This window comes from Dromaius novaehollandiae, chromosome 11, assembly GCF_036370855.1.
Source record: "Dromaius novaehollandiae isolate bDroNov1 chromosome 11, bDroNov1.hap1, whole genome shotgun sequence".
Lineage (NCBI taxonomy): Eukaryota > Metazoa > Chordata > Aves > Casuariiformes > Dromaiidae > Dromaius > Dromaius novaehollandiae.
In genome coordinates, this window is record NC_088108.1 from 24,281,362 (window position 1) to 24,295,351 (window position 13,990).

At 55.8% G+C, this 13,990-nt stretch overlaps 3 protein-coding genes across 4 annotated transcripts; 1 reads left to right on the forward strand and 2 right to left on the reverse strand.

Moving 5' to 3' along the window:
• Positions 1–427: 427 nt before the first annotated feature.
• Positions 428–7,200, reverse strand: TAF7L (TATA-box binding protein associated factor 7 like). Its single transcript, XM_026110996.2, has 12 exons — positions 7,047–7,200; positions 6,754–6,834; positions 5,997–6,075; positions 4,715–4,848; positions 4,189–4,315; positions 3,951–4,009; positions 2,822–2,894; positions 2,302–2,418; positions 1,874–2,062; positions 1,675–1,787; positions 1,299–1,358; positions 428–906 (listed from the first exon to the last, which is right to left on the reverse strand). Exons 2-12 carry the CDS (start codon positions 6,817–6,819, stop codon positions 862–864), a joined length of 1,062 nt encoding a protein of 353 aa, XP_025966781.1. The 5' UTR covers positions 6,820–6,834; positions 7,047–7,200; the 3' UTR covers positions 428–861.
• LOC112989679 (magnesium transporter NIPA2-like) lies at positions 7,189–11,406 on the forward strand. 2 transcript variants are annotated; one of them, XM_026110995.2, is made up of 5 exons: positions 7,189–7,387; positions 7,767–7,823; positions 8,580–8,670; positions 8,822–8,982; positions 10,077–11,406. In XM_026110995.2, exons 1-5 carry the CDS (start codon positions 7,249–7,251, stop codon positions 10,709–10,711), a joined length of 1,083 nt encoding a protein of 360 aa, XP_025966780.2. In that variant the 5' UTR covers positions 7,189–7,248; the 3' UTR covers positions 10,712–11,406. The 2 variants fall into 2 exon arrangements, with proteins under 2 accessions (XP_025966780.2, XP_064374504.1); XM_064518434.1 differs by having other exon boundaries at positions 7,363–7,383.
• Positions 11,407–12,573: 1,167 nt separating this feature from the next.
• Positions 12,574–13,950, reverse strand: TIMM8A (translocase of inner mitochondrial membrane 8A). The gene is made up of 2 exons (XM_064518441.1): positions 13,687–13,950; positions 12,574–13,421 (listed from the first exon to the last, which is right to left on the reverse strand). Exons 1-2 carry the CDS (start codon positions 13,933–13,935, stop codon positions 13,260–13,262), a joined length of 411 nt encoding a protein of 136 aa, XP_064374511.1. The 5' UTR covers positions 13,936–13,950; the 3' UTR covers positions 12,574–13,259.
• Between the last annotated feature and the right edge of the window lie 40 nt (positions 13,951–13,990).

Genomic DNA, 13,990 nt, shown 5'->3' on the forward strand with positions numbered 1-13,990 from the left:
CTGTTGGGGCAACACGCAGAAGCCTCTTCTCCCTCCTCTCCCCCCCAGGCTGCGAGATGAGCTGTCACGCTGCGGCCCCCCTCGCTGCAGCCCGTGACACCCTCCGTCGCATTCCGCCAGCTGCCACCTGGAACTGCTCCTCTAATCCTCTTCCCACCCTGCCAGGTTAATCTGGGATTTGCCTGCCTAGTCTGCGAGGAATTAAAGAAACCCCCTAATCAGGAGGGCTCCCTTCCTTCAGCTGACCGAGCGCTCGCGTGGGCCCCTTCGCACGCAGCCGCCCTCTGACGCGACCACGCGCGGAGCCTTTCCCTGGCAGGAGCCCAGCAATGGCGGTGCAGGCACCAGCCAGGGGCTCGGTGGGGTCAGGCACAAGCCGAGCAGCGGCACTGCTCACCCACCTCCTGGAGAACGTGAAGGAACAGAAGAGGGTGTAAACGGTGTTTTATTGAGTCCGGTTTGCAGACACAAACACTCCCCAAACACGGAAACAAGCTTCCACCAGGCCAGGGCCCAAAGTCCAACAGTCAGTGAGATGCAGAAAGCTGTACTGCATGGGCCCAGCGGGAACTAACCCCCTTTGGGAGAACAGTCCTCAATATTTACAGTAAACCCCTGTGTTTCTGCAGCTCTCACAGGCACAGTCTAATTCTCTCCTGTAGCCCCACCAGCTGAACCCAGCACAAGCTACGTGAGAGCAGCGCTGGACACGGAGACGCTAGCACTGCCCAGAAGCACGTCTGGCAGCAGAGGCGTAGGACTAGAACAAAGATCTCGGCACAGGGGATGAGGGACGCTTCCAGCGCGGCAGCAGGCCTGCTCGGCGGTACAAAGACCTGCTGCTCTGGCCAGGACTGCTCCTCACTTCTCCATGAGAGACTCCAGCTGCTCCTGCAGAGAGGTCATCTGGGAAGAGGGAGCAAGGTGTCAGAGCAAGGCACGGTGGGACTCCTTGCACCTCGAGTCCAAACAGTAACAGCACTTCTACGCTTGCATGGACCTTCCACCTTTACCAGCGACTGCCTCGCTCGCACACCCCAGGGAGCTGTGCTGGTGCAGCAGGGCCTGCTTTGGAGAACCGGACCGGCACACAGCTGCCTTGCAGCCACCGCTAGGGCAGAACCTCCATAGAGCTACGGATGAGGTACAACCCAGCCTGGCTTGTAGCGCTGGAGTTCACAAGCAGGTGACGTCGTACAAAATTTAGGAAACTGTGTCAGAGGCCAAACCTCAAACTCTGTCTTTTAACTGAGCCTCGTGCCCCAGTACTTCCCACTCTGTTGTGGGAGCTTTCTCACCTGCTGCTTCTCCCGCTCTTCCTGCTGCTTGAACTCATCCAGCACGGCTTGGAGACGGGTCTGCAGAGACAAACACACCAGACCACGGTTACCAACGTGCTTTCAGCTGAACAGTTATTGGCACAACGTGTTGAGTGGTGCAGCAAATTCCACACTGTGCTGACTGCCAGCCACCTTATCTCCTGCACAGTTTCAAGGATTACCTTGCCTCCACGGGGAAAGCTGGAGTGTATGGCCGGACCGCAGTTATTTTTAACTCAGCACACAAAGACCCCCGGCTTTTCCAGGGCAAAAGCTGAATGAGTTTGCTGGGTCTAATGCCAAGCTGGCGCTGAGCAGAACACAGAAGACTAGAAGAGGCCCAGAGAGCTCTCACCTTGAGGGCCAGGTTCTCTACTTTCATGATGAGATCCTCCTGGCGCTTCCTCCTGTCCTGGGTCTCCTGGAGTTTACTCTTCAGGTTGTCGATCTGCTTCTGGATCCCCATGACTAGAACAGAGAGCAAGCTCAGACCCGCAGCAGCACAGCCTGCCCGGCACACTGGGGATCCGGCTGCGCTCTGCCACCTGACTCACCTATCTGGTTGGACCCCTCATTCTCCTGCTGCTGCCCATCAGACTCATTCAGCTTGTCCTGCAACTGCCTCTCCAAGTCCTCTTCTGTGTCCATGATGTTCAGATCCTCATCATCATGATGATCCCTCTCATCCTCATCCTCGCTGCTGCTGCTGATGTCATTAAATATCTCCCGCAGTTCATCATGTTCTAGGTGGTGTGAAAGAAGAAAAACACAGCTGACAGTCCAGCACCATTCATCTATCAGCGAACCGCATCAGTACATGGTGCCTGTCTCCATTCAGCCCACTATCCTTCAGACATCTCTACCCAAACTGACTGCAGTGCACACAGGGTCTTTCTCCTAGCTGTTACCTACTGCTAAGGCAAATGGGTACCTGTTCCCGCAGACTACAGGCGAAAAAACACAATAGCCTTCCGCACTGTACCTGAGGAGCCGTGGCCTTGTTTATGCCCAGACATCCCCGGGGAGGAGATGTCCAGACTGGTGAGGGAGCCATGGTTGTCTACTTCTTTAGTTTCATCTTCAGCAATGACCTCCCAGCCTGATGGCAGGAACAGAACGAGTCAAGGGAAAAAAAGGACCATGGAAGATGTAGTGTAACAACAGAAAGCTAAACTCTGCAGGAGATCACTGCCCCCTCCAGCCTTGCAGCTGCGGACACCCACGCAGAGCCACCCTGGTGTTTGTTCTTCGAAGGTCTGTCCTCTGCTGTTACTTAAGTTTGGCTCAGTGCATGAGCACAGGCCCCAAGGAAGGTCACCATGGAGAAACACCACGCTTTGAACAAGGCAAAGGTAAAGCTCTAACTTCTGTGTCTCTTGTGTGCTCATCTCCCCACCTCTTACACCCACACGCAAAGCTGCACTTGTCTCTGCTTTCCGCAGTTCCAGATCACACCTACTGCCCCCTCCCCCACTTGAGCTTTTTTTCTCCTAAAAGGATACGGACACTGACGGCCTCAGCATCGGTGCTCAGGAGACGCTTCACCTCTTTTTCCACATCAGGAGACTCAATATACTGGGCCAGGGAAGGGAAAGGCAACAGAGAGGCTGTTAAACACCTCGTGCAGGTTGCTGCACGCCGGTCAGCTCCCAGCCTCCACCGCTGGGCAGAGCCCTAATTTGAGCATCTTTCCTCTTATTCTTTTTGCTTGGCCTTCACTCATGCTCCACCCAAGGAGTTATTTTTGCATCTCTAGAAAGTGCTCCATCTTTTTCTGTACAGAGCTCCACGGTGGGCTGCATATTCTCACTTTTCTTTCACTCTGGCAACCATCAATACTGCCTGTGAAATCAGACATTCTGTGTGTACACGAAAGTGCTCAAGGTGCAATTCACTGATGGAGAGTCAACACAAGTCCTTCCCCTCTCTGTCAAAAGACAGCTTCATTTTTAACTTTTAAATAAGCCAGGGATCTTAATTAGTGACACCACACCTTTTCTGTGGGCTATAAGAATGTCTGAAGTGATTTGTTTCCCAAATGTCATGCAAAATATCGCTCCATCGTGTTCTCAGAAAGAAAGTGCAAAGCAAGAAGATTGAGTCTTCCCAGCCTCACGGTGCTGCATCTCCCCAACACCTTTCCTGGCTCGTGCACTCGCGCAGAGACACAGCCTCGGAGCTCCATCTGTTCCCACTCCCCCAGCTGAAATGACGGTTATTCTATTTGTAGTGTTACTTGCTGGGGAAGTGATCGGGCCATACATAGCGTTAGGATTTCAGCTGGAAGAGCAGCAATGAGGGAAGTCTCATGTGCATGTGACTCTTCCTTTCTTCTTTGCGAGCAGGAAGAGATGCGCTGTGGCAAGGCAGCCACAGGAATGGAGTCTACCCATCCTCTGCACAGAGAATTTTCCCACCTCAGGGGCATCTTGGAAAACGAGGAGGAAGCAACCAAGGAATTGTTCAAAGGTACTAGTCTCCCTTCTCCCTCATCTCTGGCAAGGAAACATGTAAAGCAAAGTTAAGAATGTTTTCCGGACTGTTAGACAGCTAGAGCTCTAACGCCTCCACTTTTCTATCCCTTGGCTATTGTATCTGCACCTGTATCAGCGTGAGAGAGAAACAACTCACCTTCTTCTTAGCTGTTTTCCGGAATCGTCTCTTCCGCACATTTTTCAGGGGAAGAGTAACTGTGAGAGAGGAAACAGATTGCATGCGTCAGGCAGATGGTCTAAGGGAAGAGCTGGGTCTGGCAGACTCAAAGAGAGCACTGAAAATGGTGCAGCAGCACTGCCAGCACACGGTGGTGGCGAGCACCCTGCGCAGCTGGGGATGCTGGCGTGGTGGCATTGGCAGAACCTCTACTCACTGCCGTGGTTCCAGATGAACTTCTTCTCTCTGTCCTTGTCCTTCTTCTTGTTCGCCTTGGGGTCAGTGCTCACAGTTTGCTCTTCCAGAGGGGGATAGAGGTCACCATCCACCGTGCAAACAAGCATCTGAAATCCCCCCATAAACACAAAGCTTGCTATGGCAACAGGAGGGCAAAAGGATGTGAAAGCTTTTCAGGGAAACAAACAGTGACTTCTATTGCACGTACTTAGCCAGAGGGATTCACAGGCATGGGGGGATGAGAAAAACAATGTTTTACAGCCAGCTCAGTTCATGACTAAGCACGGCTGCAGTGAAGCTGTTATAAGGACATGAAATTTCATGCTTCAGAAAAGGGAGATTCCCAAACACCAGGCAGAGGTGGGGAATTTTAAATGGCTGATATTGTGAGAATACAGAAATTAGCCGTGTTATACAAGGTGTCCCACTGCCAAAGCATACCAGGATTTTCCTGGAGAGGGGTCAGCGAAGAAGCTGTTGGGGCAGGTACAAAGGACAGCCCATACCTGGCAAATATCCGCTGTCTTATAGAAGGTTTTCTTATCAATGGTTTTTAAGCTCTCAATGATGCAGGGCAGATCCACCAACTTGGCCGCCAGTGGAACCCGGTCTACACGGACGATCCCATGGCGCCCATCCGCTGCGGGAAGCCAAAGAAGAAGTTAGTGCTGCAGCTAAACACAGCAATATATTCCTGGGAAGGAAATTTCACAGGAAAACACGTGCAGGAAACAGGAAAACCCAAGTTCTGTGCAGTTTCACTTGTGGGCACACAGGAGTTTTAAGACACCCTTAGTAATGGGGTCTCAAGGCAGAACAGGAGGGCAGACTGGTGGGTTGCACCCTACAGATGGAACAGGAGCCTCCTCATGCTGGGGCAGGCACGCAAAATCTCTCCTGGTATCTGTCATTCACTGGATCACAGAACAGTTGGGGTTGGAAGGCACCTCTGGAGATCATCTGGTCCAAGCTCCCTGCTCAAGCAGGTTGACTACAGCAGGCTGACTACAGCAGGCTGCCCAGAACCCTCTCCAGTCGGTTCTGAACACCTCCAAGGATGGAGGCTCCGCAACCTTCCTCAGCAACCTGCTCCAATATTCAATCACCCTCACAGCAACCGAGTGTTTCCTCAGCTCACGTGGAACTTTCCGTGTTTCAGTTTGTGCTCATCGCCCCGCAGCCTAGACCAGCAATCACGTCCCCGCTGGCGCGGCAGTGAGCGGCACCGCACAGCTGATGTTTCACCCGAACTGACATTTTTGCCTCAGAATCACAAGCCTGTTTGATGGGGGGTGGGAAGCTGAGGTGACACATTTCTGAGGTTGCAGAAATGGGCAAGACTGGGCCAAGAGGGGCTACGAAGGCCTGGTGGCCTCACGGGGGCGAAGATGCGCTGCCCAGCATGGCCCAGTTTCTATCAAGCCAGGCCGGTTTGGGGAGTGTGTAAGGTAAGCAGGCTCTTCCATCCCGACACAGCAGAAGCAGGTGTGAAAACCAGGCCAGTTAGAGCGAAAGCAGCTTTTACTAAGGCACACTTCTGCTTCTGGGGCTGTGGGGCCAGGCGTGCAGACAGTTCCTCACTCGAGGGCAAAGGAGTTTCTGCCACCAAGGCTGTCCAGCAAAGCAGGTACCGGCAAAGCATGCCAGGCGCCGCTCTCCCCAGCGGGCTCTGTCTGACACGTACAGGAGCCCTGAAGGCTTAACTGTAAAGCCCAGGGCCAGAAAGGCCTCCTACTTCACAATCTTCCTCAGCGGGAGGACTAAAGGCAGCAGATCCCGCTCGCTCACCGTGCAGCTCAATGGTGAGCCTGTCCTTCAAGTTGACACTCCCAGACTGCACAGCTCTTCGCACAGTAGACGCGTACTCCTGGAAACATTGGACAGGGTGTGAGAAGCCAGCTTTAAACATCGCTGTCACCCCAAGGTAGAAAAACAACTGCAGAACCACTCTAACAGGGGCAAGAAGAGCACCCTCTGCCCAGAGCCACAACATAACCTCACGGCCCTGCTACTGCCAGCGTGCTTCACATCCCACAGCGTGAGAGAGCCAACAATGGCATGAGGCCCCTGATGGCGATATCCAGCAGAGGATGATGCTTCTAGGAGAAGTTAAAGCTCCCCTCACCAAGCTCACATGGTTTCAGCACGACAGTCACGGATTAAACATACACTAAATGGCATTAAGTGCGCTGACAGCGAGTGAGTGGCCAGGGAAACTGATGACCCATCACTTGCAACAGCTCTGCCCTTGCAAGGATTTTCTCCCCAATCCTGTAACTTTGCCTTTGGAGCATCCTGCTCCGTTCCAGGAGTACATCTTGACAGGAGGCTGTGGAAAACCTGCTCCAAAGAAGGGCTACTTACAGCAAACGGGCTACCCAGGGCCAACAGCACCCAGCCTTACCAGGGACGCAGGTTCCCCGCTGACTTCACCAGCCTCGCTAATCCCCTCCCCGCGCCCACCGCGCTAAACGGAGGGGACCGAACCGCCTCGGGGCCGCGCCGGCAGCCACCTCGCGCCCGCCCGGGCCGCAGGGTCTCCTACCGGGGGCAGCCGCAGCACGAACTGGCTCTCCAGCTCATGCGGCGCGTCGTCCTTGCTCTTGCTCATCCTGCCTGCTCACGCCTGCAAAGCGACATCGAGCGCGCCGTCAGCGGGATGCGCCCGCCTCGCTGCCACCGCGGCCCGGCGCTCGCAACGGCGCGGTGCCGCGACGCATCTGCGGCTAGGAAACGCTGCCCCGGCGCAGCGGGCAGGGAAACGGGCGCTACAGCTCCGGCACCGCGCAGGGAGCCCCCGCCGCACCCCCCGGCCCGGACCGGCCCCGCCGCACCCACCGCCGCCACGGCCCGGCGCTCCGGCTCCCCCCTCAGCGGGCGCGGGCGGAAGCCGGGCTGTGCGCGCCGGGCTCAGCGCTCCCCGCGGCTCCCGTTCCGCCTCGCGTTCCGTTCCGTTCCGTTCCGTTCCGTTCCGCCCCCCCGGAAGTGTTTTGGCGACGCACCGGAAGCGGCGGCGGCGGGGCCGGGGCCGGGCGGCGCCATGGGGGGCGCGGGCGGCCGCCCCGACTTCTACGTGGGGCTGGGGCTGGCGTTGGCTTCCAGCGCCTTCATCGGCGGCAGCTTCATCCTGAAGAAGAAGGGGCTGCTGCGGCTGGCGCGCCGCGGCCGTGTCCGGGCAGGTAGCGGCGGCGGCGGGAGTCGCCCCTGAGGGGCCGGACGGGGCCCGGACCGGCGGGAGGGGCCTGCGCTGCGCCTGGGCCTCGAGGCGGCTGCCTGGTCCGGGGAGGCCAGGCCTTCCCGCAGGCCCCCGCTGCTGCTCCCCGAATCCCCCGCACGCAGGCGGGCCCGGGACGAGGTCTTTCCTTGAGCGTCGCCCTGCCCGTGCCTGCGTTGCAGCAGCCCCTGGCACGGGGAGCGGGAGCCTGGGAGCCTCGCGCTTCGAGGGCGCAATCCCGGGAACACGTGCTTTCCCCTGCAGTGGCCGGTTTGGCAGGGTGATGCACGGCGGTCCTGCTTCTGCGGCTTCACCCGAGGTTCCTTGTTGCTCTTCCCTTCCAGGGCAAGGAGGCCACGCGTACCTGCGGGAGTGGCTGTGGTGGGCCGGGCTGCTGTGCAGTAAGTAGCCACCGTGGAACGGTTGCAGGAGCAGGAAATGCTGGGTGTGGCGGTGTTTCCAGTGGCTTTCACGTTTTGTTATTTTGATCACAGCTTAACTGCTTGATTTTTATCTCCAAGTGTCCTCAGAGTGTTGTTGATCTAACCACAACTCTAAAATACTCCAAAGTCTTGTGTGTTGCCAGGTCTCTCTGCCAAATGGGACTTGAGGAACTGGGCTGACCGGGTTGGGTTAAGTGCTTCTGAAATGGCCCGTCCACGCAGGAATGGTTAGATCATGCCACATTCACCACACTATAGCTACAGGGATTTCAGCAGCTCATATTTATGTTTCTCAAATATGATGTTAATGAGCGGTTGTATTTGATTTTAGCCCTTACGGGAGCTGTCTAGGAGAGGAGCATGACTTGGAAATAGGTAGCGGGCCAAAACCTCTTTCAGCCTTGAGGACAATGTGGAAATATTTTTCTGTTGTTGCTGCTTAGCTGGATAGGCATGTAACCGAGAGCCTTCTCGTTGTTGCTGCTTAGCTGGATAGACATGTAACCAAGAGCCTTCTCTTTCCAAGACAACTGACATCAGAGCTTTGCTTGTTCTCATTAGTACTGTCCTTTTGTTGTTGCACAAAATACCTTAGAGAAACAGACTGTGCTCAGATGCAGACCAAGCCTCTCTTCTGACTGCGCTCAAACTTGTCTCGTGCTGAATTGCTTCTGCTCTGATGCTCTCTGAGAACTGACAGAGTTTCTCTTGCAGTGGGAGTTGGAGAAGCAGCGAATTTTGCTGCCTATGCCTTTGCCCCTGCGACACTGGTAACTCCACTGGGTGCACTAAGTGTTCTTGTTAGGTAAGAAACCTTGGAGACATCCGTACCTCGCCTACTGCCCCTTAATGGTGAAAGCAGTTGCTCTGCTCTCCCCCACCCCTTCCCTCAGATACTCCATCCCTTGGCCTAATTGGTTTCTGGTGTCTTTTTATTCTTGCTTTTTATCTTTCAGTGCAGTGTTGTCTTCCACCTTTCTGAATGAGCAGCTGAACGTCCATGGCAAGATTGGCTGCATCCTAAGTATTCTGGGCTCCACAGTGATGGTCATCCATGCCCCCCAGGAAGAGGAGGTTTCCAGCCTGGAGTCAATGGCAGAGAAGCTGAAAGATCCAGGTACTTAAAATGGGTCTAAGCTTCAGACGTGGAAACAACGGTGGAGGTAGGATTCAACTTGGTAGGTGGAGAGGGACTGAACTAAAGGGCAGCTGAGCCCTCTCTGCTGCTCTGCACCGCATTGGAGGGAACGTCTTCCTGCACCCAGGGTAGCTGGCTGATTGCTTTCTGTTTCGGAGAAGGCCTCTGTGGGGTCTGCACGTCCTAAGTGTGAAAGACTGGTGATGGTCAAACTTAGCATTTCATGCAGGCACTCAGAGCATTTACACCTTAGTAGTTAACTCAGAACATAAGGGGGACCGCTCAGCCTCAGGATGCCTTTCTAGGACTGCGGAGTCCGTTTGACTCCAGCTGTAGGAAGCAGATGGGAACCCCACTTTACAGACAGGAAAGTCTGGGTGATGCTCCCAAGTCACTGGCTCTGTGTTGAAGCAAGGAGGAGAATATGGGTCATTAACAGTTATCAGGTGTGTTTTTCGTACTGTCCGTTCATGAGGTATGGACATGAAAAGAGAAGAACATCCGCGTTACCGGTCAACAGGCAGGATTGGCCTGAGGCGGTGCTGGGGTGGGAAAGGGAACTGTCAGTACCTGAGGGTGGCAGCGGCAGGGCTGAGGGAGGTCGGAGAAGGAACGTCGGGTGAAGATGAGTGAGATGCAGGGAGCTAAGCCCAAGATCAAGTTGTCCCTGGTATTTATATCAGAGGATGAATCAGATTGCAAGGGTATGATTTGGGCAATGGCATTAACAGCAGAGTAAGTAACAAGAGATTAGAAAAGGAAGAACACGGAGAAGAGCAAAGCAGAGTAACAGGTAAGCACTGTTGTTCATTTGAGAGAGTGCTCCGGCAGGGTCTCACTTCTGTGGAACTTTTCCTCCTTATTTCCACCCCAACCTGCGCAGTTCTGCTAGGCCTTACTGAGCCTTCTACTGCCCTCGTGGGTCTCCCGCAGAGCTGTGCCATAATTCAGCCTCCTGGTCTACCACCCCCCCCCCCAATCCCCTCAGCTTGTCCTCCCCCTCTACTTGCTGTTCTGTTACATCAGCTACTGTTCGCCCCTCTGATATAGCTCTTAATTCTTCTTTCTCCCAGGATTCATTGTGTTTGCTGTGTGTGTACTGGTGAGCTCCCTTCTCCTTATCTTTGTGGCTGGACCCCGTTATGGGCGGAGTAACGTCCTGGTTTATGTTTTGGTCTGCTCTGCCATCGGCTCGCTCTCCGTGTCCTGCGTCAAAGGCTTGGGTATCGCCCTGAAAGAACTGTTTGCTGGGAAGCCAGTCCTGAAAGAGCCGCTGAGCTGGGTGCTCCTGGTTTGCCTCGTGATCTGCATCAGTGTCCAGATCAACTACCTGAACAAAGCCTTGGACATCTTCAACACGTCTGTGGTCACACCCGTTTACTACGTGCTGTTCACCACGGCAGTCATGACGTGTTCTGCCATCCTCTTCAAGGAGTGGCAGCACATGGTGCTCGACAACATCATCGGCACCATCAGCGGCTTCCTCACCATCGTGTGCGGCATCTTCCTCCTGCACGCCTTCCGGGACATGCCCTTCCCACCCGATCTGCTGCCCCTCTTCCTGCAGCAAAGCAGGGCAGACTTGCACGCCTCATGGAGGAGTGCGGACAGACATCAGTCGTGTCAACACCGGCCCCTTCTGCCCTCAGAAGACAAAGGCTCTCAGAGTGCGGAGGAGGAAGAGGAGGAGGAAGGGGAAGATGTGTGAGGAAGCCTCTGAACTGCTAGCTCTCTGCTGCCGCCACCGAGCAGCTCCACTGTGCAGGTTTCAGCTTGCTGCACCAGATGTTGCGAGCTACTGCTGTGCCGGTGGGAGTTAGCGGTTCTCTGCTACCTGCCTCGTGTGCGTGATCCGTGACCTCCCACTGCCCGAGAGGCTGACGGCAGCTTCCTGCAGCTACAGCCACGAGCCTGGCGAGCAGCGCGGCCGGCTGGGGGCTAGTTCCTCTTTGCTGTTCCTTTACATGAATAATCAATCTGCCCTTGTCAGGACGCAGGCTCTGGCTGTGCAGAGGGCTGCAGCGCTAACACAGTCCTAACCGTTACTGAATGTAAAGACCATGCGTTTGGGGAGGCATCGAAGCATTTTTTAAATAGATTAACAGTTAAAATCTAACATGGTGCTAAGATTATATGGAGAGAAGATGGGTACCTTGGTCTTAAGGATGACATACCCAGAGTATTAGTCCAAAAACTCCTCTGTAAAGTACTTGTTCTGCTCACTTTGCTAGAGTTTATTTACAGATTCACCAGAACACAGCCAAAACTGGAAAACTTCAATGGTGCTGCCACACGCTGCTGTGGCTCTTCCGGAAGAAGCAACCTCTTCACGCATCTTGTCTGTTGTGCAGGTAGATGACGCACCTGCTTACGGTATTCTATTAAAACAGATCTGTTCAGTTACCAAGTGGCCAGTGACACGTTTGTACTGAGAGCTGGGCGAGTACTGAGGGGTGCGAAGGATTGTGGGGTAGGCAGAACGGAGAAACACAAGATAGGCACGAGGTGGGGGAATCACTTACTGTGGGAACAGGAGTGATTTAATAGTTAGCTACTGAGGTTACTTTCTGAAAGATGACTAGACAGCTGTATCCTCACTTACAGGCATTTGTATTTGTGGTTTTAAGAGGAAGCATAGCTCTATTCAGCACATCCTGAATTTATCCCCAGGAAGGCTGCTGGCTGCAGGACACCTGTGTTAGTCATCTCCCACCATCCTGCTCCCAGGCAGAACTGGCTGTAAGAACTGGCTGGGCAGACTGGTCTCCTTGGGCTGCTCAGGACCTGGTGGATGGCACAGGCAGCTGGGTGAACGCGGGCAAGGGCTGCCCTGCCTAAATGCCCTGAAATGCAGTGCTTTGAGGTGAGCTGTCAAGCACCACAGCAGTCACCGCGTCTTCCAGAGAGGCAGCGGCTGTGACCGCCTCTCCTGGAAGCTGCGTGGAGACCGGGCACCCAAAGCAACTCAACTGGGGCCGAACTGATTTACCGGTTTCCTGTGCAGAGCTCTGAGCTGCTGCCCGTTAGCGACGTGGGTCGCTGTGCTTCACAGAGCCATGCTGCGACACACGCGCTCCTGAAAAGCTCCGCTGAGTTTCCAGAGGGTACACAAGTAGAGGTCTGTTGCTTTTCCAGTGGCCTGCATAAGTTACACGCTCCAGTCCCATTCCTAGGGGCAAAGGTCTGGAAGACACGGACACTGCCCTCTCTCCAGAGATCTCCACAAGTAAAGGTAGAGCTGGCTATAAAGTAGCTGGTGACCTTTTTCCTGCATTTAGAGTCTTTGTGAACAAGCTCGTCCTTTACAGGAGAGCATGGACTGTTAACTCGTTGGGGAAGAAAGTTAAAGGCCACAGCCTCTCTCCCAAAGGTCAGGCTTTGTTCATGAGACCAAATTCAGTGAGCAAGAAATCAGAATTCACAGCAGACCTTTTAGCCAGAAGACAGCTACTCCCCCTGCTACTAATTTTGCAATAAACAGGATTATTGGGAAGGAGGGGGAGTGACAAGAAGTAAAGGTCAGATTTTCAATTCCCAGGGTCACCTACCTGAACAAAGGAGAATCTCATGTTAAAAATTGACCCAATTAATATTTATTACATTGACCAGGAGAAAGCTGTTAATGGAGCAAATCAGTATTAACAGAGTTGCACTGCAGTTTGAAAATTTGTCACTTGGCCACAGGAATGACTTTACCCTATGGAAACCTTAAAGTATTTTCCAGTAATCACACTGCATGGGATGTCTGCCATGCCCAGTGAGCTCTCCTCACTACGGGTAGCTGTGCTGGTGCAGTCCTGCTGCTCTTCCTCGTCACCCTGCACAGTCTGCTGGGAACTGCAAGGCTCGTTAGCGTCTCCCAGGGAGGGTTAGTTGTGAGCAATGAACGCATGTGCGGCACCGTTGAAGGCAGCGGATGCAGGTTTGCTTCACCCACGTTTCAGATTCACATTAGTGTTGGAAGCATCCCCCTGGGGTGAGCATCTCCAGCCCCACGGATACTTTCCCACCACCTGCGCGCACAACACGGGCAGCCCTAGGCCCGTGGGCTCGGGGCAAAGATTGTTCCTGGGGGACGGGGGCAGCGCGACACCCCACAGAGCGGCGAGCGCGCGTCTCTGAGGGGGCTCTCATCCGGCGGCAACTTTCGCAAAACTAGCCTCTGATTAAATCCTGATTCCCTGAGCTGCTCCTGGCCCGGCGAGGTGGCAGGCGACAGGCAGGAGCCCCCGGGCCCCGGCGGCCCAGGCGCCCGCTCAGTCGGACAGGCTCTCCGAGAAGGCCGACTTGGACTTCTGCGTCTGCTCCAGCCGGTTGAGGATGAACTGGCTGGTGTCGATGAAGCGCTCCACGCAGTTCACGAAGCACGTCTCCGCCCGGCTGTCCAGCTTCGGCCCGGGCTTGTCCATGCACTTCTCCTGCACCCAGCAGGGCCACCGTCGGTCCCGGGCCTGCCGCCCCCCCGGGCTCACCACCACCGCCGGGCTCCCCCTCCCAGCTCCCGGGGTCCCCCCTCCTCCAGGCACCCCGCTCCTCCCGGGCTGCTCCATTTTGTCCCGGTTTAACCCCCCCCCCGGGAAGGGTCGCCCCGGGCCCGCCCGTCACCGCAGCCCCGCCGGGGCCCCCCGAGGCCTGCCCGGGCGCGGCGGCCGCCCCCCTCTCCACCCCCCCCGGCGCCCGTACCCAGCAGAGCTCCGTCATCTGGTGCACCAGCTGCTGGAACCGCTGCTTCTGCGTCTCCACCTCGATGAAGCGCTGCAGCTGCGGGTCGGCGACGCCCAGCCCGCCGGCGCCCGGCGCCTCCATGCCGCCGCCGCCGCCGCGACCTTCACGTGCCGCGCCGGCCCCCCACTGCGCATGCGCCGCGCCCGCCCCGCGCAGGCGCCCGCCCGCCCCCGCGCAGGCGCAGCCCGCCGCGCCCGCACTGCGCATGCCCGCCCGCCCGCCCCGGCCTAGGCCCCGCCCCCAGCGGCGGGGTGGGGAGGAG